This window comes from Stylophora pistillata, chromosome 10, assembly GCF_964205215.1.
Source record: "Stylophora pistillata chromosome 10, jaStyPist1.2, whole genome shotgun sequence".
In the NCBI taxonomy this organism is placed as follows: Eukaryota; Metazoa; Cnidaria; class Anthozoa; order Scleractinia; family Pocilloporidae; genus Stylophora; species Stylophora pistillata.
Window position 1 is genome coordinate 9,259,548 of NC_142528.1, and position 25,003 is coordinate 9,284,550.

The window sequence follows — 25,003 nt, forward strand, 5'->3', positions numbered from 1 at the left end:
CCTTGTTTTTATATTAATTCTTTTCAATGTTTGCCTTACGCAGAGTATTTTTTATTCATGTAGGTCTTCGTTGGCTATCCTGCAGCTTCATCGAGAGTTTTGGAGAGAAGTTGTGAGGATAAGAGTGAGAGTAGTATGATAAAGACTGTTTGCAAGGGAAACTATCGTGCCGCCGCTAATGCTACCTTGAGTTTTCCACCGTTCCGGCGAGAGCTTGTCAAAGAACTCTTCAACTAATTCGTAAAGAACTTAAGACTTACAGTCAAGGACCTTCTGCTGCAAAGTACAATGGCGACCTATTAAGGCCACAAGTTTAACAAAAATTAATAAGGCCACAAGTTCCACTAACTCACCATGTTTCGACTGTGTGTGCCTCGTCGATCACCAGCACAGAAACGTTTCTTAAGACACCCGTTTTAAGCTCGTTTTTGTGCTTTTCCAGCATCCAATGTTTAGCGCTTCCAATAATTATTTCTGCATCTTCAAGTGATTTTTTATCGCACGAATCAAGAGCATCAGCTTTGATCCCAAGTGTGCAAAGTTTCTTTATTTGTTTTCGAATCAACTCGAGCGGGTTAACTACAATTATCTTGAAGGTTTTCTCTTCCCCGTGGTTTACTTTCCATAAATTGAAATAAATCTTTGGAAGAATTTGGTCAATAAAACTTTTTCCAAATCCTGTTGGAAGAACACCAAGAACGTCTCGCCGATCGACAAGTAAAGTTTTGATACACTCGATCTGCTCTTTCTTCGGAATGATACCCGGAAAAAACTGCAATGCACTTTGAAAGGCTACTTCAAAGTCTTCTTCTTTAACTGTAGAGGTCATTACAATTCACATCAAGGCAAAATCAGGTCTCATAAACGAAGGAGTAAGCTCAGCGTCTGCTTTCGTTGAAGGAATTTTCTTATTTCCAGAGGTGTTAGGGAGAAAATTAATTTTTGAAATTTTTAGGGGGTGTACCAAGTTTTCGGAGGTTGATTTGTAAAAGAAAAGCGGTAAGGAAAACGAAGCCTCGAAGCAACAGAATAGGATATCAACCATGCGAACAACGACAGGGATGAAAAACGTGTGCGCGTGCGCCAGAGACCCGCGGTACGAAACGCGGGCTCAGACGTGCTTATTTAAACTGAATAAATTTTGCGGGAAGGGAACAGCCATTACAAAAGTTTAAAAAATAGGGAAGCCGTTAAAAAGATAAGGTTTTAATTCTCATTTTTGAAAAGAAGAAAAGAATTGCAAAAAATTGAGAGGGTTAGCTCAATTGGTTGAGCGCCGGACTGTTGTGCGGGAGGTCGAGGGTTCAAGCCCCGGCCGGACCAACACTCAGGGTCTTAAAATAACTGAGGAGAATGTGCTACCTTTCTATAACATCAAGAAATGGATAGAAATTCTAGTCTTCTCGGATAAGGACGAATAAACCGGAGGTTCCGTATACTGCATCTATTAATTAGTTAATTTGGTTAGGCAGGGGACGTTAAAGAACTCACTCACGAGATTACTGTGATGTGGTCTGGCCTGTTTACTGGGAATTGGGGGGAGGGGGCATCTGTTAGATTCGCCTTTATTTGATTGTAAACTGCTTAGCTGTCTGCTAAAGTCCCCCGCACAGTGTTGTAAAGCGCCATGAGCTCAGGATATGAACGCTATATACATGAAATTTATTATTATTATTATTAGTGTACAAATTGCGTACAAAAAAATTGTTCTCGCGCCGAAAACGGTCTTTTGTGCAAACTTTCAATACGGTTGCGAACTTTTACAGTGTTGTATACTTTTTCGTCCATTCATGCAAAATGTTGGTTCTTCGGTAAAACAAGGAGTAGTAAAGAAGCTTTTTACGGCAATTCTAAGCCCCTACCACTTGGTTTGGCAAGAGCTGTGAACTTGCCTGAAGAAACTCCAGTTTGTTTAATATACATCATCGTCAGTCGATCGAAAAGCGACAGAGCTGAATAATGAATGCTACGCCAGAGGGTATGCGGTCAACAACGCGGGCTCAAGTGTTCTGGGTCTAAAATTTAGCGAAATTAGCGGAAAATAATAATGGCTGACTTTTAAAACCGAGGAACTCTGTTTTCGTCAAAGGGATTTTCCTATTTCCAGAGGTTTTAAGGAGAAAATTAATTTTTTAAAATTTTTACGGGGTGTACCAAGTTTTTGGAGGTTGTTCCGTAAACGAAAAGCGGCAAGGAAAATGACGCCTCGAAGCAACAGAATAGGAAATCAACCATGAGAGCAACTCAAAATCTGTGTTTCCGCGGCAAAACCTGGCGCATGCGTATACGTTATTCAGCTCTGTCTTTGCAAGTACAACAAGCGTGAGTGGAATAATTGTTTTATTAACAAAAACGCCCCCAATATATTAGACAAATCTTCTCGACTTTATTTTTTAAGAAGAAACCGGATGTTACAATGTACAGATATTAGATTATGGTATATTGGCTCATATACCATAATGGCTAAGCCAATAAAAAGTCTTGAATTGCATTATCCAATGATTCAGTTTTTAATAAAGAGCTGTATACAACCATATAGGGCTATACACAGCTATACATGGCTACACACAGCTATATAGGGCTATACACAGCTATACACTGCAATACATAGCTATACACAAATATACGCTGCAATACACAGCCATTCACAGCTATACACAGCTATACACAGCTATACAGGACTGTACACAGCTATACATGGCTATACACAGCTATATACGACTATACACAGTTATATAGAGCTATACATAGCTATACAGGGCTATCTACAGCTATGCACAGCTATACACAGCTACGCCAGGCTATACACTGCTATACAGGGCTTTACACAGCTATACAGGGCTATATAGAGCTATACACGGCTAAACAGGGCTATACACTGCTAAACAGGGCTATACACAGCTATACACAACTATACACAGCTATACAAGGCTATACACAGCAATACGGGGCTATACACAGCTGTACACAGCTTTACACAGCTATGCACAGCTATACATAGCTATACACAAATATACACTGCTATACACAGCTATACACAGCCAGTTACAAGAGAGTTGTGCACAGTCCTGTATAGCTGTGTAGAGTTATACACAGCTATACAGAGCCATACACAGCTATACAAAGCTATATACAGCTTTACACAGCTGTGCAGAGCTATACACAGCTATACAGGGCTTTACATAGCTATACAGGGCTTTACATAGCTATAAAGGGCTATAATTTGAATATATCAACAAAGTTGAAATGGTAAAATGGCCACCGTTACGATTATAAAAGTTGACGTTTCGAGCGTTAGCCCTTCGTCGGAGCGAATAGGGGAATTGTGGGTTGTGTGTGCTTTTAAAGGCAGAAAAAGGAACTACGTGATTGGTGGGAACATGGCAACGAGAAAAACACGAATAAATTAGTGGAATGAAAAGCGTTCGTTGATGGAATGAAAAGCGTTCGTCGATACCATCTTTCAAACCGGCAGTCTAAATCCCACAGGTATCAAAATTATATATTCAAATTATTTCTTTACCCCCACCGACGCAACCCTAAACAGTTTCTTTAGAAACTATCAGCCTTTATAAAGGGCTATACGCAGCTCTATGGGGTTATACACAGCTATACATAGCTATACACAGCTATACACAGCTATACACAGCTATACACAGCTATACATAGCTATACAAAGCTATACACAGCTATTCATAGTTATACACATTTATACACAGGTATACAGGGCTATTGATACTTGAGTATTTCGTAACTTCAATGTTCAAATTAGTTTCTTCAACCTTCGTTATTTCGCAAACATGACCCATAAAGCTTGTGTTCTGAAGGAAAATATTTATAAAAATTGCTGAATTACACGCTTTTATTCTCCTTGATATATGATGAACAAATTAGACTACTCCGGCTTATTGCAATTGTGTTAACATTACATAAACAACAAAACGGAGTCAGATACACAGCTATACAAAGTTATACAAATAATCGAAATAGAAGTACACATAGCTATACATCTATGTTCATGAGTTGTTGATAAAGATGTAAGATGAATAAAAATTGTTCAACAGCTTGTCAGTAACCAAAGGCAGAAGGAAAAATGGCAAGCTTGACGCAGTCATACAAAGAACTGATTGGAAGGACTTGGGAGACATTATGGCGAGAGGGTAGATATTACAGAAAACATAGAACTACGTTTCGCTACCCTGTGCGAAATTGCGTCTTCTAGTGTAAGAAAAAACTAAAAAGATTTGCGAGCGTTGAATTGAAATGGCGTTACTTTCAAAAATTATATCGTTAGACCTTACTTAAGGATTAGTTTGTCATCTAATAAGTGTAAAAATGTAGTAAAATGGATTTCCCTCAGAAAACTACTGAATCATTATTCCGGAATAGGCCGTACATACCACTTAAGTGCTCAAGCGATCCTAGAAACCTGCTAAACAAAAAAGGTAAACAAAAAGGGTTATCCACTACTTAATTCCCGGGAAAAACTGAGCCCAAAATTTTTGTTTCACAGTAAATAACCCAATGGATATATTTGGGATGACAATAGATAATAGGCTCTCTTTTGATAATCACGTATCAGTTATCTGTATGAAAGTAAATAATCAATTTAACGTAATGCTTAGATATCGAAAACTTATTAAGAATGAGACGCTATTGAAGCTTTATAAAGCTTTTATTTTGCCGCATTTTTTAAAACTGTTCTTCTGTTTGGCATTTCTGCGGTACGCGCAATGTCGACGAAGTAGATAGTCTAAATAAGCGCATTCTTAGGTTTATACCACAGGACTACAGCTCTCTGTATGACATTTTACTAAGCAAAGTTAACTTAAAATCTCTATTCATTAGACGCCTCCAGAACCTCATGATCACGTTATATAAGAGTCTGTTCTTTATGAATTATCCAGTTTATTTAAAAGATATACGGTCTTCATCCTACAATTTGCGCGGAAGTTATATCCTGGCCCTTCCCAACCCAAAAACAACGACTTACGGTCTGCACTCTTTTTCGAACTTAGCTAGCAAAATATGGAACTCTCCCCAGACACTTAAAAAACATTAAATTTTCTAAAATTCAAGCAGGAGATCCTCTGATAAGAAGCTTTTCTACGTAGATCTACAAGTTATATTTCCCTCTGCATGCATATTGTTGTACAAAGTTTATAAATAATATTGAAATCGTAATATAGCATATTTTATTTTATCTCAGCTTATTTTCTGGAAAATATTAGCTCCACAGTAGATCTATAAGTTATATTTCCCTTTGCATGCATATTGTTGTACAAAGTTAATAAATAATATTGGAATTGTAGTATAGCATATTTTATTTTATTGGAATTGTAGTATAGCATATTTTATTTTATTTTAGCTTACTTTCTCGAAGATATTAGCTCTACAGCTTCTCTCTATTTTTCGAGCATAAATAAAGTCTATGTGTGAATGTATGTAATTCAATTGGCAGCAATCGAAGCAATGCAGACTCTCTTCCTGTAGCAAGTAACCTGTTCTTTCGAGTCATTATATCTTTTTGTTACACACAAATTGCCTTTTTTACGTGTTTATTTCTTTGATAACACACTCTTGCAACAAGTAAATGAGAGATTACCGTCAATGAGAGATTGTAGAACTATCATTAATATTCGAGTAATTCAGAAAACTATTGTGATCAATTAAACAAGCAACAACTTGTACTTATTCTGAAGCAATCCAACATGAACGAGTTCGCGTACGATTAGTTATACCTTTTCCAACATAAACATGAAAAGCGCAGCGTAAACCTTTTGTTCTAATAGCAACCTAAGATGCAAAAGAACAAAAATTGTCCTACAAAATGTATGTAATCACTCAATACTGACACAAAGCTGAGTGTATTTTCCCAGTAATTTCTGTGTGAATTGATACAGTGTGAATCGATGCCTCTAAGGTGCGCTATTTTAGCCGCTATCTGGACTGTGGACTTCGCAGCTATGTTTAGAGACATGTCCATACTAACAGGAGACTTAGCCACAAAATCATAAAAATCATGCAAAGGTTTAGAATTTAGGGAAAGTCCCTGACTTTGCAACACGTCCCAGCAAACAATCAGACAAAGGGTTTCAATGTTCCTCCAGGGTCCACCATCCACCTCCGCATTTTGACCTTTCATGAATTTGGACGCCTTTTTTTCTTTATAGGGAAAGATCGTCGCCCTATTTCGCTTCTTTCTTTTAGGGGTTTTTCTCGGGTCAGCTCGAGCTTGAACAATCTTTCCACAGTCGAAGCATCCGCAGACTTCGGTGCATTCAACACCACCCCCTACACACGGACACTTCGATTTGCGGAGACCGTCTCGACACGACTTGTGACTTGCATTTATATTTGGTTCTCCGACCCCTTTGCTCTTTCGTCCAATTCCGCACCTATAGCCTATCTTCAGAATCTTTTTTATGGTCATTTCTAAATTAAATGGAGGTTGATAAAAAGTGTGTTTTGACTTTTTTGATACTCATTTCGATGATGTAGACCCAAGATAATTACCTAGGCGCAAGCAATGGGCTGTTCATCTGTTCTGAAGGAAAAGCCCAGACTTTGGAATGGGTAAAATGTCCAGTCTTAAATATTTCGTGGTGTGGAGAGGTAGATACATTTTTCATTGTGTATTCATATCAGGCATGAAACCAAAGCATGTCGCCCCTTATAAGGTAACCCGGGATCTGGCAGCCACGTTTCTCTTTCTCATAAGATCCGGCATTCGCGTCCTACCTAGCATTCCGGGTATACGGTATTCAATGGGTTGGGTTGTCCTGGCATGCATGAAATAAGAACGAAAGAGTTTTCTGAAAGACAATCTCTGAGCTCTATAATTCGAAGATTTTTGGGGATAACATAGTAGTTAGAGAAGGTGAAATAATCCGACTTAACACATGTATTTTTCCGAGCGTCTTAAAAACATAGGTTCTAGTTGACCATGGTGAGAATAGAATCTCGTGACGTCACCAGTAACAAAAGAAGGAAGTTGATTTACGATCATCTCAAAGTCGCGTTCTATCGGTGAAAAATCTCCGTTAGATAGTTACTGAACAATTTTGAACAATCTAAGCAAAATGTCTTAGATGTGAAAGTAGCTACCCCTTCTATGTTTTTTTCGTGCCCTCGGTGAAGGAACATCCCAGAATTCCAGGGTCACGCAAAATGGCTCATCCGTAAAAACATGTGAAACTGACGGAGATGTAACACAAAGAAAACAAAAGAAAAAACTTAAAGCAATAACTTAACTTTAACACGAACTGGCGAAACAAAATAAAATTTTAAATAAATTTTTACATTGAGGTAAATCCGGTATAGTGAAAAATCAAAATGGAGATTGCACTTGAAATTCTACCCATAACAAACTTAAACTGTTTGCGAACAATGTGAAGGCTATGAAAGAAATGGATCGCAATAAAAACGTTTCAGTACGTAAATGAATCTTGATTTTTCTGAGGGCTAGGTTGTTAAAAATTTCCAATATATCACCAGTGGTTTAAAATAAAATGGTATTTTCAGAGTGTTGGTCGCACTGAGCAAGTGTTTTACATTCTATCAAACTTGAGAACCGGCTCCGTGCAGATGGGCTAATTACTCCCAAGTTATGAGATGAGCAGATTTTTCAGAGTGCAGCAAACTGCACGATAGAATTTGGGGCCGGTTATTTCATTCCCAGCTAAAAGCAATTCAAGACGACCCTTAAAGCGATTCTAGATATGGTGCGAACTAGATAATGAATCACCATCCCTTGATATTCCTCTGATTTTGTGATTTTGACTGCAAAGCAATGTGCAGTGAATTCCTTTTTCTCAGTCTTTGGCTGACACTGCAAGCTAAATCGCCGCAGCAGCTATTTCATCAAACGCACGCGAATTGTACGTGAAGCAGGGCACAGTGGGCTTGTCTTTTTGCAGCAAAATCATATATCAAGGAGAATAAAAGCGTGTAACTCAGTAATTTTATATTTTCCTTTATGACGCTAGCTTTATGAGTCACGATTGCGAAATAACGAAGACTGTTCATGAAGAGGCCAATTTGAACATTGAAGTTACGAGATACTCAGTATCTGTCTCTAGGAAAATAACTTATTAGGTATTTAAAAACCTCCTTTCAAAATTCAAAAGTACAATAATGAAAACATTTCACATTTATTTTAAGTCCGATTAATCACTGTCTGATTCAATCACATGGTTTTATTAATCAACAAAACCTTTATTCCCTATAATCATTAAAAGTATTTACAAAAACTATGATACAAATTGGCCCGCTTCGTTTAATAATAATGATAGAAATAATTTACAATTTTAAACCATATTTCTAATTATTTACCAATTTTTAAATGGTTAATATTAATGTTCACGATAGAGGACTGATTACAATATATGAGAAAGGAAAAAATTTAGCATTACTAAATAGGAAAAACTATTAAAATAATAAAGACCTAAAAAATTATGAGTGCGCATGGTTTTCGTCTTTTCTGAAAACTGTTTAACATTTTTTGTTTATCATAAACAGGACAACAATGCCACAAAATGCTTTTTTTACAAACGATACTACTTACAATACTACTTACATAGAAATTACCACTACTGAAACTTAGTACCACTTAAGCGAAAAATTCTAAACTTGGGTTACAATAGTACAAAAACATAACCATTGATTAAAAAGGTTTTCAAAAACACTAAAACTGTCTTTGATGAGAACCTCCGCTCTGTAATAAAATTACTTTGATCCTCTGATTTCATAGCGATGTAATTTTCTAAATATAGTTTGTCTCGAGCCAAACGAGTATATATTCACCTAACTTGACCTTATTCTTATTCTTGGCGCTGATGAATAAAACGAGTTTACCTATGATAATGAGATGGTTTAGCGACAAACGGTAACAAGAAAAGCGAAATGTACCATACAAAACTGCCATACTAGAAGTCGATTTGGAAGGTTTATCACGACCATGAAATTCACCCTACGTAAATGATAAAAGCCTTGATTTGCGCTCTTTAGGTGTGTATAGCTGTGTACAGCCCTGTATGGCTATGTATGTCCATGTGTAGCTGTACTTTATAGCTCTATATAGAATTGTGTATAGCTGTGTATACCCCTGTATAGCTGTGTTTAGCCCTGTATAACTGTGTGTAGGCATGTATAGCTGTGTATAGCCATGTATAGCTGTGTATAGCGGTGTACAGCTCTTTATAGCTTTGTAAGTAAGTAAGTAAGTAACAACTTTATTTACAGAGGGTAACACATAAGAGTAAATGTCAGTAAAAATTAAAGAAATCGCGGACACACCTCAAAATTCATTCTCGCCCATACTTCGTCAATTGGTAGGCTTAAGTCCAATACATAAGACAGCAATGTTCGTTTGTTAAAATTCTCGCTTGTATAGGAGAAATCTACTTGAAACGGTTTACCATATTTTCTTGAGCAAAACCTTTGAAAATGTCCTAATTCGTGGCGCTGTCGAGTCAGTTCATCGCAAGTTTTAAATTATTTTCACACTAATCCTATTCGTCTGATGCTTCTGCAATTGGTTGGCAGCACCACCAACTCATAATCTTTTCTTAAGATAAAATATGATTTTTTTTTTCAAGTGCACCCACAGCTGCTCTGAAATAGATTCATTGGTGCTTCAAACAAACGTGCCAAAAATGCCCGCGGTACGCAATGAAATCGACCAGGAAATCTCCTGAGCCATTTTCAAGGATAGCTTCAACTTTCTACCGTTTTATTTCCTTGGGATCTTTCGTATCTGTACAACAAGACATTCCTTAAGTAGCCAATTATTAATATCCGTCATTTTGAAGTATTAACACTTCACATGTTTGCAGTTAAAAGTTTACAATGTGAAGCTCTTCTAAATTTTTAAGCGAAGCAAAATCAATGGAATAAGCTAAATATGCACCAGAGAAAAATGTAGAGGTACACGTAACAGAAATGCGTCGAGAAACGTTTACAAAATCTGCTGTGACTCACCTCTTGACCTCGTCTTTACGTGTTTGGCTCGTCTTGACATGTTAGTTTGTTTCGTGCTAAATTCTGCTTTCTCCTTTTCACAAGCGACCTTTGCTAAGTAAGTCGGCCTCATGTTGGCGACGTTTCTTATCAGAACACTTTTCGGTGTTGCGCTGGTAGACATAAAATCACCTGATACATTGCAACAATCGAGGACCGTTCGACGCGGTTCGATCACTTGTCTGATCTGTCACGCAATTAAATAACAGGTATCATCGAAGCCGTGACTGCACTCTTTTTCACGTTGGAAGTAATTTGTAAAAAGACCCACATATTAATAGCGTACAAAGAAAGAGCCCAAATTTCTTTTTAAACATAGTGACATTCTAAAGTTGAATGTTATAGTCCGAAAGATTTGCTTTCTGCGCGACTTGCTCAGGTAGGCTCTCTCGAATATCACGTAATATCACGAAAATGTCACGAATATCACGTAATATCACGTAATGTCTCTCGAATATCACGTAATGAGCAACATATTGCCAATTATTCATAGACGTGGACACGCAGTTGGGATTTTTGGCACTTTGAATTTGAACAAAAATAAATCACCATAAAGCAGCTTCCTTTCCATCTAAACCGATTTATTTTCTTACAATTACAGTATACCATAAAAGCCCACACTTAAACGTCAATTTCACCGTGTCTTTTCCATTTTTCGAACATTCTTGGAGGCGTAGCTCCTGATCTGACATTAGTGAGGTAACGTAATGTTATAAACTGGAAATAAATTGTAGCTCTTGTAGGGAGAATTAATTGCTTGATACTATTAGCGTTTGAATAATATTAAATTGCTTGACTGATATGCTTAAACTAATAACGTTTGAATAGTTTATATAAACCAACCAAATTCGTTTTGATTCTATATAAAAAAAGCAAATCGAATACAAGGAAAAATTGGCTGCCAAGCATCGTATTTTGCGCGGATGACGATCTTCCGTATTCTCGCCGGCGAAATACACTTCATCCGTGTCCCAACTTCCCACGACATGATCCGAACACGGGTGAAAGTGGACACGGACGGGTACAAAACTCTATCCAAACCGTTCAACCATCCCGCGTTGGGGTAATGGCCCCTTTGGGGCACAAAATTCTATCAAAACAAACAGAAATATGAATAAATAGACTCTTCTCATCAAGCGTCATGGCTTGCACTGGTTTCCAGCACTTCCCAGTACCTAAAGTTTGAACACTATTTGAATAAGTCTCAGTACTGCTATCCTGTCTATCACCAAGGAGGGTGGTAATACTCAAAGAGACGAGTAAACATGAACGACATTAAACGAAGCCATGCTTTTAATACACTCCCGAGGATTCTAGGAAAGCACAAAAACTACTTCATATAACATATCCTTTTATCAGTTGATACTAACGTAGATTATCATTATAAACGATATTCAATCCCTGGTGGCCGTTTTCTGACGGTAAAAACACCCTTAGTATAAGATAAACTATATCCTTACGGAGACTTTTTTATCAACAAAATTAAAGCTACTCTTCATCAGAAAATAAGGAAGAGATATTATGGAAGTATTATTTCGTCGCAGATCGCATCTTCTTGTTGCAAGATACGAGGGGGAGTCCCTGACAAGATTGATTTCGGATCTTGGATCAGGTCCACTTTCTCCCGAACATCAATGAAAACATACAATCCATGCTTGAGAAAGGTTCATTGTTTTAATGAAGCAATATTATAAGACAATTTTCTGAAAAGTTCTCAGAGAAAATTGAAATTGACAGCTCCAGAATTCACACTTCACAGTGTCACGCAAGCAGACAAAAAGAACTGTTACTGGAGTAGGATACGTACGATTACGTTCAGATAAACATTGCAGACATAACTAAATGAATAAAACTTGGACATATCCTGCTTTTTAAAATATTAATAAGGTTTAAATCAGCGAACTTCCTCATGCCAGTGATACTGATCTTTGGACAAGCTAGCCGACAATCTGTTGACGGATACATTAAGACTAGGTTTACACTAGAGGAAATTGTTCCGGATTCGTGATGAATCCGAAACGTTTTGGTACCGGATTGATTTTTCCGTTTACACGAAAGTGGACGAATCCGAAAAAAAAACTCCCCGGTTTGGTCGTGTCTCCGGAGATTTTGAATCCGGAATTTAAAATGGGAACTTTGAATCCGGAAAGTTTCGTCGTGTAACCGCTTTTTTTTTCCTCGAATCCGGATATTATTTCCGACTGCAATCTTTTGAGTTTGCGGTGAAACCAAAATGGAGGATCCGCTGCTAACATTGCTGGCGGTCTCCGGGTCCCAAACCTTGTTGCAGGTTCAGGCGATAAATTTTATCATGTGTACCGCAGTATTTCTTAGGAAACGCAAGTTATTATTGCAAGCAAGTTAAACGTCAGCCACAATTAATCGCTGACGACGTAGATGGCTTGGCATCTGTCCAACTCAAATTTGCCTCAATGGCATCTGGATCTACTCTAGCCTTTTTTGGGGGAGGCATTTTCACTTTGTCGATCGAACGACGAAACAACACCATATTTATTAAAAACTGGATCATTGGATAATGCAATTCAAGACTTTTTATTGGCTTAACCATTATGGTATATGAGCCAATATACCATAATCTAATATCTGTACATTGTAACATCCGGTTTCTTCTTACAAAATAAAGTCGAGAAGATTTGTCTAATATCTTGGGGGCATTTTTTTTTTAATAAAACAATTATTCTACTCGTGCTTGTTGGATATGCGATGATTATAGCCAACTCGGCGCTACGCGCCTCGTTGGCTACCTATCATCTCATATCCAACGCGGGCCCGTGGAACAATTATTAATTTCGAACTTGGGAGCTCCGCTTTTAAGCTTGGCTAAATCTATATATTACAGTTAAAAGTATAAATCCCTATTGAATGTTTCTACAGCATAAATAACTTCGTTTTTAAAGTGTATTCAAAAGTGGCCTAAAAGTCAAACACGTGAGTAAATGGTCCATTTGTTTCCACACTCAGTACTTGTCTGTTTCCATATGTGCCTGAAAACAGGAAGGTAAGATAAGAAATACTGAAACACCATTTAAACCAACAAGGGTCACGTTGGCCAAAAAATCACAAATAAAGTCATTTTCAATTGAGCGTTGAAAGTAATTCGGATTGATCTTGGTTAACCTCGTTCGGTGGTTGGTTTTAGAAAATTCGCACCACGCCGTGACTTAGTCACTGACTTTTTTTTCCTGCGCTCCGTTTAATTAACTTTGAGTTATCATTGGCTAATTGTGATGATTGGGTGTCGTAATCAAGACATTAAATCAAAAAGCGCGCTAAAACGGGAAGGTTGGGTTGGGTTTGCAGTGATAATCTTACCACATTTCACTGTTTTTGGAGAAGAGTCCGGTGAAGTTTTCGCGTTGGCGTGGACTGCTTCCTTTAAATAACGAAAAGAGAAATTCGAACGAAAAGAGAAATCAAGAGGAACTTACAGGGAAACACAAATTAATTAAGGAGGGACAGAAAAAAGGAAGGAAGCACTAAATGTTGCATTTTTCATAAAACAAATGTATCAGTGCCAACTAAAGAATACGGGTTCTTCTATACGAAAACGGTATAAAAAGGATCGTCATGCGCGTCTGTTTGCTGCGCAGATTCCCACAAAGTATGTACAAGGTCTACAATAATTGCGAAATATCTGTAACTTGTGAGTTTATGAAGGGTTGTGGGAATGACGAAGACTATCGCAGCAAGAACGTTTAAGCCTTGGAAGGAAATCAAAACTACTGGCACAAAATACCTCACAAAGGGTAATGAACTTTTCATAAAATATCCTTCCTTCGTCTTTCGATATATTTGAATGATACTGAACACTTCTTCCTTTCATCTTTCCGCCAAGTGTTGCCTGAAAAAATGATTATTTGTGATTCTTGTCTAGAAAAAGGCGCAGAAAGAAGGTTCAAAGTGTAGAGACAAAAAGAGAAGTTTTGCTATAGACGCACCCCATTTTCTTGACCCTTATATATCATAGACTACGAATAGCCTCTGTATTGAACTTGTATTCGGACTTTAACAGCTCGGGAAATTTTGGTGATTTTATTTCTGCACTCCTTTCTTATGAGCATGTGAAGTCAAACTGAAATAAACATATTACACTAATTATTTTTCAGGCACTGTGCCGTAATGTTCTTGAGCTAATTGTACTTACAGTTCTGTATTCCTTTCCCTTTCTTGAACCTTGTGTTCCCGTTACGATTTTCAAAACGCATGTTCATTTTTATAGAGAAATGTCCCTAGGGATATTACGTGACTTGAAATAATTTCGTGCAAAACAGCCTCTCTTTCTAAGTCCCTCTTTCCCAGCACCTCTTTTCCGCGCGCATCATTCCCAAACGTTTGTTCAGCACCAAATTAATTTTTTGCTGTTTCTTTTAACCCATGTAACAGACTACATTGGAAAAAAGGGGTGTTAGTGGTCTGAAGGTATTTTCGTTTCTGGTTTATTGAACAATGGGGTTTCCTCTCAGCCTGAAGATGATGGCACATTCTACTTTCTGGGATTCTCTTCTTACTGACCCTCAAAATAAACAATCTCACAACAGACCTATGAAACGTATGAAAGCCACCATCGTAGTAATAAACCATACTTATGTAGTAGTGGAAATAAGGCCTGAAAAAAATTAGGCCCGTACCGAATTTGACCCCATGACCTCTGCGATGCCGGTGCAGCGGTCTACCAACTGAGCTAACAAGCCAACTGGGAGCTGGTCATTATGTTGGTTTGTATAAAACCCGTCGAAATGATACACATCAATGAATTTTGAATATATGAAAATCACATATGTGTAGTGCGGTTTCATGAAATGTATGAAAGCAATCCTGGCAGTAATAAACCCTAGTTATGAAGTAGTGGGAATAAGGCCTGAAAATTTTTTTTCATATATTCAAAATTCATAAATCTATGAAATTTTTGACATAATCTGATCTTCTCAAGAGAGATTTAATGGTTTAGTGGTTGGCATCAGAAGACTTATTTCAAGGCCTGGTTAGGTCATATTTGTAGTATGTTCTTGGGTATGACACTTTACCCTTAAGTTTCCAACTCCACCTTTGAATAGAAATTGGTGAGGGATAACTTAAAGAGAAACTTTTATTAGGAGATGTTGGGGTTTACCTATAATCGTGTAAAACTCCTGTTGATTCATGGCTAGGAAAACAAAATTTAAGCTCTGGCAGTAGGGATCTTGCCCTGCTGATCACTTACCTGTGGAACAATAAGGACATCACCAGGTAACTCTAAAACAGACACATTGCTTGGTCGGTTTGTGGTCTCACTGAGTCGTACATTCAAAATAGACTTAACTGATTGAAAATACAAATAAGAGACAATCAAACAAAAATATGGGTGAAAGCTTCAATTTGATAAACATAAACAATTGATACAGATTTAAGTAGACTGAATCAGCTGTATGAGCCACAGCTTCACATCATACTGCAGAAAGGGTCCACCCTGTGAAGTCCTTTACAGAGGTTACCTGTAACAATACTCAGGGTCTCCATCTGATGTTGACCATGATAATGATGGTGATAATGATGAAAGGATCAATGATAGCTGATGCAGATTATCACATCATCCCCTCGTGCTCAATCTTTGTTGACAAAGATGAGACAGGTCCAGAGTGCGTCAGTCAGTCAGCCCAAAGATTCAAAATGTGGGGTTTGCAAAAAAGTCATGGGATTCAGGAAGGAAAACAATTGACTGTAAGATTCCACACTCTTTCTTGGCCATTTTCTCTCCACATTATTGTGATTCAACCCCAAAGATACTCATGTATATGACATGCTGTTAATCATGACAAGTTAGTAATAACTTACAGTGTTAATTATTCTTTCCTAAGTATTGAGGGCTGAAGGACATGTGTTTTCCCATAGAAAGATATATCATCCCACTAAAAAATGTTACCATTTTATAACATTTAACTTACCAACTTTTGGCAGAATATTTAAGTTAGAGCCTTTGAGAAAACACAGGTAGATTACAATTCCCCTGGAAATCTGAATGTATAGATGGCAGATCAATGGATATCCTTAACCAATAACTCCAAATTACACAGAATATTAAATAAATAGCAGTTCTGAGAAATGCTGAAATGATGTAGCACAGAATACAATTATTTGATGTTTGGAGGAAAACTAACTTCTTATTTTTTTATCATTGCAATTCTACCACTTGAGAAATGATGCATGTTTCTATAACATTGATTTTCTGTGAGACCACGCACCAGATGTGTTTCTAGCACAAAAAGGAAGAGGCAAAAAATGAGCAAAATGAACTGGTGTGAAGCCTAACAGCATGAGATAATCTCTGAGAGATGACATGACAAGTCTATCAGAGACCTGACACAAGAAACAAATGCCCGTTCAACTGCTACTGCTTTCTGAACACAGTGAGCTCACCACAAATGCCTCATTCTCAATTTAGTGCCAACCCCTCCTAAACTCATCTCTTCCATCTTCCTGTTTCTCACAGCTAAAACCTTTAACTCCTAGAAGTGATAAACATGCAACTTCTCCCTCTAATATCCCTATATTATCCAGCAAATAGGTAATGAGAATATGCAAACTTAATCAAGCAGAAGTTGTTATTCTTGAATTCTCACACCAAATTCTTGAAACTAATTTACAAGGAAATGTGTAGCAGGTAGAGGGGAGAATAAGCAATCAGATCTTGCCAGTTATAGGGTTAGCTGCTTAGCAGGTGCTCTAGCATGCATTATTAGAACCTGCTTGCAGGCTGTCATACTTACCTCCACCCATTTTGCATCTTCAGTCTCCGTTGGTGGTTGCACCTGTAGTCTGGCTGATAGACACTGCTGTATGATTACCCTAACAGATGGACACTCATTAGCAGCCAAGCCTGTGGCTGTGGCCATACCTGAAAATTAACACGATCAAAAAACATAATTTATAGGCTTTGCAAAGCTTGTTAATTTTTCTTTTTATTCATTTGATAGAGACTAAATATTTCTTTGAATCTTTGTATGGAAACTAATTTCTGATCACGGCCATTTTATTTTTCATCTTTTTGAAAGGAAGAACTTCCATTCAAAATATTCCCTGTGAACCCAACCACACCCAGCTCTAATTTTGCTTCAGCTCTGACTCATGATTTGAGAGAAAAGAATAGGAAAATATAACTATGGTAATCGAAAATTATTGACTAATAAGCATATTTCTGAGTCCCCCCTACCCACTAAAAAAAGGACTATTATAATAGCAGAAGTAATTTAAGAAGACACTGTAGTAACTAAGCACCCCAGCACCTCTCTTTCCTGTTCCTACAATGGTTAACTTCTTTAAACGTCTAGAAGTAAGGATAATTCTTCTATGAAAAAGCCACATTAAAACAATTTACATTCTTGGAACTGTACAACTTCAGGCTCGCTGGCCCAACAAATCAAGAAATAATGTGTTGCTAGAAAGGACTGGAACAGAGAAATATTACCCATAATCCACTTCAGCCATGTGAGCATTTTCAATATGGCCGCAGAAGGTGTCTGTCCGTTTCCTCTTCCCCCAACTCAATACTACAAGGTTTACACAGATGAAAACGTAGAGAAACAATTAGTGCCTGATCCACCAACTCCAGCTGAGGGAACTTATGCTATGTTTGGGGCTTCTTTTGAGGTATTGCCTTTTATAATCGAATGTTGTTTTGCTGAAAAGAGGGATACGAAATATACGATCCAACCAACTAAGATAGTTTTGCTCGCGAATTTTTTCAACTGCTTGGTGGTAAACGAAGTACGAAGCTAGCTTTTCTTATGTTATAGCCACTATTTTGTCGCTTATAATCTTTGATGACTGTTCAAGTGTGCTGAGCTCGCCATTAAGATTGTGTTTTTGATAGAATACGTAAATGCTTTCATTTTGCATTTGATGTTGTTTTATTCTTTATTTTTCTCAGACTGACGAATCCATTATTAGACCGTTAGAACTTCAGGGAATAACTAGACTTTATACAACTCAGGGAAGATTTGGTTTGTGCAGTATTTTTATAACATGAGAATTGACATTGGTACAAATAACTGTGAAAATCACATATCATGCAAACTATGGACAGTAACTGAATATGAGGGTGATCTTCGTAGTAATGAACATTAATAAAAACTAGATAATTGGATAATGCAATTCAAGACTTTTTATTGGCTTAGCCATTATGGTATATCAGCCAATATACCATAATCTACAAATATGGTAAGCGTATGTGTCAGCTTAAAATTAAAAGGGAGCTAAAAATTTAATAAAATTTAATAATTTAATTCAACATTTTTTAATAAAACAATTATTCCACTCGCGTTTGTTGGATATGAGATGATTATAGCCAACTCGGAGCTACGCGCCTCATTGGCTATCTATCATCTCATATCCAACGCACGCTCGTGGAGTAATTGTTAATTATGTATTTGTGAAAATGAGGCCTGAGAATAATTCAGCCCTGTACAGGAGTTACAGTGCTCTACCAACTGAGCTAACAAGCCAACTGGTCTTTAGAGAATAACAAGTGCAAGCCAAATCCTTTTACTTAAAAAGTACTTACTTCTTGTAAGGAAGAACAGACTCAAATTATTTTCGTTCTTAACTTAAAGTGCTGCACTGTTTTAATATCTAATGAAACTTACTATTTACCATTTCATCTATTCTCTCTTCTGCAGAATTTTGAATATTGTTTTTATTCCCTTAGATCGTATCAAAGAGCTTAAAAAACTAAATCATTCCATTGTCATAAATTTCTTGGAGCTGTTAGATATTCTCATTAAATCTCCTTCATCACCTAAGGTATGTCTGCCCCAACAAAGGCTTAAGTTGCACAGGTTTTCTTGTACTCTTGCAATGTACTTGACTGAAAGTGATCAGGTCAGAAACTATCATAGGTGTTTACAGAATCATCCTGGCCTCACTTTTTCAAAGGTTGTATAATGCTATCCACTGGATAATCTCTATCTACTGGATACTGTAGTACATTTTGTTAACACTTATCTGCTGGATAGCGATTTTTTCATTGGATAGAATTATTTGTCCCTTCAATAACTGAGCCGTGGTTTAAAACTGTCAGTCACTACAAACCAACATCTGTAAGGTATCATCCTGACAAATTAGATGTTATTAACTCATTTTAAAACATAAGGTGGGATTTCTTTTGTTAAGTAAAATATAATTTTTATTCACACTTTATTTGCTGTGGTGGAATCCTGATGTAATGTTCTCCTTTTCTGATTTTATTTTCAGAGAGAAGAAAAACTAGAAGACTTAAACTTGCTATTTATTAATATTCACCACTTGATCAATGAACTCAGGCCACATCAGGTTAATAGTAGAACATTAGTTACAACTGACTTGCCTGATTTGTTATTTTTTTTCTATCAGTATTTCTGCAGTTAAACCTGTAGATATCTGTCCTGCTGAAGTAAGCAGTATATTAGTAAGATATATTCTCTGTTTTCTAGCTTGATTGGCAAGAGGACACTTAGTAGCTTTACTTCCCTAAATTGTACCAATACATACCTATAAACATGTGTAAATATATATCTTGTGGTTATGTCGAAATAGTAAGTGAATTAGAGTACATTCTATGTGGAATTGAATTTATCAAGAATGTTTTAAGTCGTGCTTCAGCTCTGAGCCATTCAATCTGAAAAAGTAATTTCAGTTAATGAGGTTTAAATATTTTGACACATTGCAGGCACGGGAGACATTAAGAGTAATGATGGAAAGACAAAAGCAGCAGAGACTGGACACAGCAGACAAACTAAACAAGTAATGTTCAGTTTAATGTACTATAACTCTTTAACTCCTAGGAGTGACCAAGCCAGAATTTCTCCTTACATTATCAATACAATATCAAGCAGACAAGTAATGAGAATATTAAATTTCAATTAACTGTTTATATTGACACAGGCATTTGGACAGAGTGGTGGCGATGCTTCAGTCTAGCTTATCATCATTACAGTTAAGTGCAAGACAGCAGGACAGCTCCTTTGAAAAAATGGAGGTATGAATATGAAAAAGAATCACATAGGCTGCACATTAGTTTCAGTGTTTGTGTACATAAGATGTATCTAGTAGCGGATTGAATTCCAAGACCATCAGGAAAACATGGAAAATGCACAATAATTACCTTTTTAAGAAACGAATTTGATCAATTCACCATAAGTAAGCATCTGTGCAATCAAGTCTAGAATTAAATTGTAAGCAAGATTAGTCAAGTTCTTGATTGGTTTGATTTGTGTTTTGAAGACAGATTCTTTTATAATCCCTTTTTCTCTATTTTTTTTTCATGCTTTACTTTCTGCCATTTAATCACCAGGTTGACCAATCAAAGGAGGGCTCAGAAGAAGATGAAGAGTTCGGCAGAGAAGATGAAATCATGTGCAGTGCCCTGGAAAATATCTCATAGCTAGGCAGTTGTGACCAGATAACTATAAACCCTGTCAAGATAAATTAAGACATGTTTTGCTGCATCTTAGATGAGGAGAAATATGCTATTTAAAACATGTAGAATCATTTATTCAGACAACTTGTGTCTTGGTCTTAATGACATGTAAATACAACTGTTTTGTAAGATAATGTACAATTCATTTGTTTGAAGTAACTAAAAAAAAGAGTAAAAAAAGATTTGTTAGACTAAATTAAAAGTAATTTAGGATGAACAGTCATTTAATATATATCACATTTGAGAGAAATAAATGTATAGGCTTTGTATGTGTGAGCTGTTGTAGGAAAAGTGCTAATGCAGTTGATTGAAGTTGTTTTAGTGCTCCAATGGTTTGGTCTTGGCTAATATTTTAATTTCTATTGACAGATTTTTTTCTCTTCATGGAAGGGAAGGTTTCAAGAGTAGGCTGGTGGTGAAATTGGTATCCCATATCTAGGCTTGAATTGTTGGGGGCAAGGTACCCAAAAGAAGTTTCAGGGGGCATATTGACATTGAAGGTTGACCAAATATTCTGTCAGCCACACGGTTACAGGAACCTAATTAAATTCCTCTCTTCTGGTAGAACAGCGGCTTAAAAAGAACAAATGACGAAATAACAGATACGCTGGCTGTACTCTGGTAACAGGGCCGGGAAACCCTGGGAAGGAAACCGAAATATGTAGTGCCCAGTTTTACTCTGTTATGGCATAAATACAAGATGGCGGAATTAGGTGACATAATTATTTGAATAGAGTTGTTAAAACTGTTACCTTCCATCAAGACAGCAAAATTGTGGTTTTATCGATTTGATTTTTGTATTATGCTTTGGTTGCTTCTTCGAACCGCTGGCCAGAGGGGATTTGTTTCGAATCTTCATTATGGCCATCTGGGTTCAACGTTCTGTAAGCCTATGGCGAGAGAACGATTTCATAGCATAATGCGAAACAGGTTTATCTGCACGAGATGCTTTAAAGACCTTGAAGTTACAAAGGAAATTACCTACAGACCAGCAAAGCGCTTAAAAATGTTTCCAAGTTTGATGTGGGGTGTCAGTCGCCGTCTTGTAGTGACTCGTGTCGGCTCGAAAGGTCATTCGGCCTCTAGTACGCGAAACAAGACAACAGCGATATATATAATAGCCTTAGCAATCACAGTTGTGGGAGCATCATACCTTGCTGTACCTCTTTATCGTCTTTACTGTCAGGTAAGCGGTTATAGTCCTGGCCACAAGCAACAAGTACATATTTTACTAATAGTAGAGTGTTGGGAGAAGAAGGACAATCTTTCCGCGTTGCCCCCCACTCACAGCACTCTTCATGTCAGTATACTGTTCTTTGTTTCCGGTAAAAAATTTTTAAGCTAGTTTGAATTGGAACACTTCAACCAACACTCCAAGGCTCCCTCCCTTTAGAAGGGGTAGGTTGCTAAAGAAACTGAGGTGCTGTGTCCATGATCAGTTGGTTTTATCAACTGAGTTGATAATATAAATGAGCCATTGTTGGAAATACCAAAGCTGACATATTGAGTGTCAGCCCTTGTCAGAGAAAGATACTATAGGAAAATTCATTACTTGCTGAGGGAATTCTGCATTAAATTGCACACAAAAACCGATATTGCATGAATCGCGAAGCGATGAGTGTGATATCAGTTTTCAAGTGCAATTTAATGTGGAATTCAGGAGTGAAGTAATGGATTTTCCTTGAATTGCATAACTGAATAAAATTGAGTGAAAAAAGGAAACAGCATTACTTAAAATTGTCATCATTATGTAGATGCGAAACAACATCACTTAGCCTGGTTTTCGACTTGCAATTCCACGCTAAATACCTCGCTTTGAAAACCAATCAGAATGTGAGATTTTATTCAATGATGCGATTTTATCTTTAACTCATTTTCACAGTCATAACAGATGGTAGGTGGATTGTTTTTTAGGATACTTTTTCTGTTTAGGCAACAGGGTTAGGTGGAACAGTGAAGAGAGAGGAGTCTGGGGAGAAGATTGAGCAGATGGAAAGAAAGCCGGAAAGAGAGTTAGTGATCAGGTTCAATGCAGATAGGAGTGCTTCCATGCGATGGAACTTCAGACCTCAACAGACAGCTATCAGGGTATACTTGAGATTCATTTATTTGGTGCTATCATCTCTTTTGACTTGTACATTTGAACCTAGATCACAATTCTTTAGTGTCTTTGTCCAAAATCATGTTTCCATCATGTGAATGAAAGCATTGTTTGCCCTTGAGCAATGTTAAATTTTCTTTCTAGCTTGTACCAGGGGAAACAGCTCTGGCATTTTACACTGCTACTAACCCAACTGATGAGCCCATTACAGGAATTTCAACATATAATGTGATACCCTTTGAAGCAGGGCAGTATTTCAACAAAATCCAGGTAAGCCTTAAAATTCAATCCTTTCTTACACCCAGATCTCATTAGTAGTTCTCTTTTCTATTAGCCAAACAATTTCTATAACATTAGTCTGGAGAATTTGGTATTCGAGCAATAAATAATCCCCTGATTTAAATTTTTCTTTATTCCTTTCACTCGTTGAAGTGATCCTGTATTGACATTGTAAGAAGAAATTCTGTTTTGGTCACTCCTGGGAGTTTAAGGGTTAAAGTCTCATTTCTACTCTTATCTCGCTCTTGGTATGAATTTGTTACTTTCCAACATTATTATTTTGAAATTGATTTATGTATTTTTTTTTTCTCAGTGCTTTTGCTTTGAGGAACAGAGACTGAATCCACATGAGCAGGTGAGGTCAAACTTTCATAGTCTTTCCAGTGGGAATCAGGGCTTGACACTAACAGTAGCCCACTAGCCACAGACTAGTAGAAATTCAGTTTTGGCTTGTGGTTTTCAATTTCCACTAGCCAGTGTGGCTAGTGAACAGACTGAAATTGTTGCAACATCTGAAAACATCTTAGATGTCACTAGCCACTTGGCTAGTAAGTTGAAAAATTAGTGTCGAGCCCTGAGAATACATTTCCCAGATGAAATGGGGGGAGGGGGGGGGGGGGTACAGGAAAAGTGAGACCATCCTGATAAAAAAAATGTGGCATATCACCAAATGCCAGCCCATTCAAATGGTAGTGTAGAACTGCCAACTGGAAAATTTTACCTTTTCCCATACAATGTTGGAGAAGTGTGTGTTTGGTGGTTGGCGTTTAAGTGTTTCATTGATCTTCAATGGCTGTGTGTTTTACAACACTTCAGCAAAGAGGACATTTTTCGTGGATTTGCCAGTCATGTTGTAACGCTGGTGAAAGCTTGCATGCAATTAGAGTCTTGAGTTGGCTCTTGCCAACAATGGTAATAAGAGAGCCGTGCTCCACTCCTGGCGGCAGTGATTGTAAATTTCCATCTCAGTGCTTCTGTCTGCCATGGACCAGCCACTCTTTACTATAGGTTTATGGGAAAATAAGGCCACGTTTTTATTCTGAAAGAGTCTGTCTGATGTTAATCAGAGTACTTTTAATTTTAATTGGCAGGTGGATATGCCAGTATTTTTTTATATTGATCCAGAATTCACTGAAGACCCTGCCATGGCTAAAGTGGACACCATAACTCTCTCCTACACATTCTTTGAAGCTAAAGAGGCTGAAAGGCTTGGTTTATAGTGATTGCTTTGTTCTTGGCCGTGTAAAATGGAGTTCAGTGTAATACTATTCTGTACAAAATACCATAAATTAATTGCAAGGGTCGACCAGCGAAGAGATAACTTGTCATTTAAAAAGAATATTCGAAGACTATTCGAACGCACGCTCGACTCGCCTACCACGAAAAGACGTGACATCAGGGAACAGCTTTACACGCGTTATATATCTCTTCCAAGGACTTTCACGGGAATTCTTTCGCTCAACGTATGCCTTGAGGTGTATTTTATTTCCTGAGGAAGAACCACAGGTGATGAAGTATTACTTCAATAAAAAACAACTTAAATCACTTTTGCCTAACAATTTCATTTCATTCCCTATGTTTCCTGTTCTCATCGAAATCTTTTAAGCTTGCCAGTTCGTTGAGATTTTCTTTTAAAGACGGTTTTCATCGGGAGCCGAATTTGTTTTCCATGAGTGTACCATGGCAGGTTATTTTTTTTTTTTCGAAATAGAGATAAGACGAGGAATCGTTATCTTAAAATACAAGCGGTACGATAAGTAAATGTGTCCAGATATCCTTCCAGTGTTTCAGGGTAGAATCCCATGAATGAAGTTTTATTTCTTGCGGGAGACGGTTGCACTTGTAAATAATTTGACGGTTGCTTGTTAATTTTACTGCTTGAATTTTTCATAACTGGAAAGCGCCAACACTACTCCAAGCCATGGGCATATCTCACATAACATTTCTCAGTCATACTTATTTTGGCAATTTCCTATGCGCAAATCCGCAGGCGAAGTGTATTGCGTAAGTGTAAAGCAATTAATGCTATCTTTTTATGTATATACGGGCTTCAACTTTTTTATTTTTTGAACTTTCTGAATATTTTTGTCCTAGATAGACAAAACACTGTTGAGTATTTGAAATCTTATCACAACTAAAAGGTTTTTAGTGTC

At 37.3% G+C, this 25,003-nt stretch overlaps 3 protein-coding genes across 4 annotated transcripts; 2 read left to right on the forward strand and 1 right to left on the reverse strand.

The window, feature by feature from the left end:
* Window positions 1-11,672: 11,672 nt before the first annotated feature.
* Window positions 11,673-17,447, reverse strand: LOC111346263 (D-aminoacyl-tRNA deacylase 2). 2 transcript variants are annotated; one of them, XM_022953558.2, is made up of 7 exons: window positions 17,301-17,447; window positions 16,785-16,912; window positions 15,963-16,032; window positions 15,242-15,339; window positions 13,778-13,882; window positions 13,354-13,414; window positions 11,673-13,025 (listed from the first exon to the last, which is right to left on the reverse strand). In XM_022953558.2, the coding sequence occupies exons 1-7, from the start codon at window positions 17,377-17,379 to the stop codon at window positions 12,955-12,957; spliced, it is 612 nt and encodes a 203-aa protein (XP_022809293.1). In that variant the 5' UTR covers window positions 17,380-17,447; the 3' UTR covers window positions 11,673-12,954. The 2 variants fall into 2 exon arrangements, with proteins under 2 accessions (XP_022809293.1, XP_022809294.1); XM_022953559.2 differs by lacking the exon at window positions 13,354-13,414.
* A 38-nt stretch (window positions 17,448-17,485) lies between these two features.
* LOC111346262 (mediator of RNA polymerase II transcription subunit 7) lies at window positions 17,486-20,746 on the forward strand. Its single transcript, XM_022953557.2, has 7 exons — window positions 17,486-17,664; window positions 17,945-18,017; window positions 18,722-18,816; window positions 19,267-19,344; window positions 19,721-19,794; window positions 19,936-20,029; window positions 20,345-20,746. The coding sequence occupies exons 1-7, from the start codon at window positions 17,518-17,520 to the stop codon at window positions 20,432-20,434; spliced, it is 651 nt and encodes a 216-aa protein (XP_022809292.1). The 5' UTR covers window positions 17,486-17,517; the 3' UTR covers window positions 20,435-20,746.
* A 146-nt stretch (window positions 20,747-20,892) lies between these two features.
* Window positions 20,893-25,003, forward strand: LOC111346261 (cytochrome c oxidase assembly protein ctaG). The gene is made up of 5 exons (XM_022953556.2): window positions 20,893-21,656; window positions 22,403-22,558; window positions 22,716-22,841; window positions 23,164-23,205; window positions 23,942-25,003. Exons 1-5 carry the CDS (start codon window positions 21,273-21,275, stop codon window positions 24,068-24,070), a joined length of 837 nt encoding a protein of 278 aa, XP_022809291.2. The 5' UTR covers window positions 20,893-21,272; the 3' UTR covers window positions 24,071-25,003.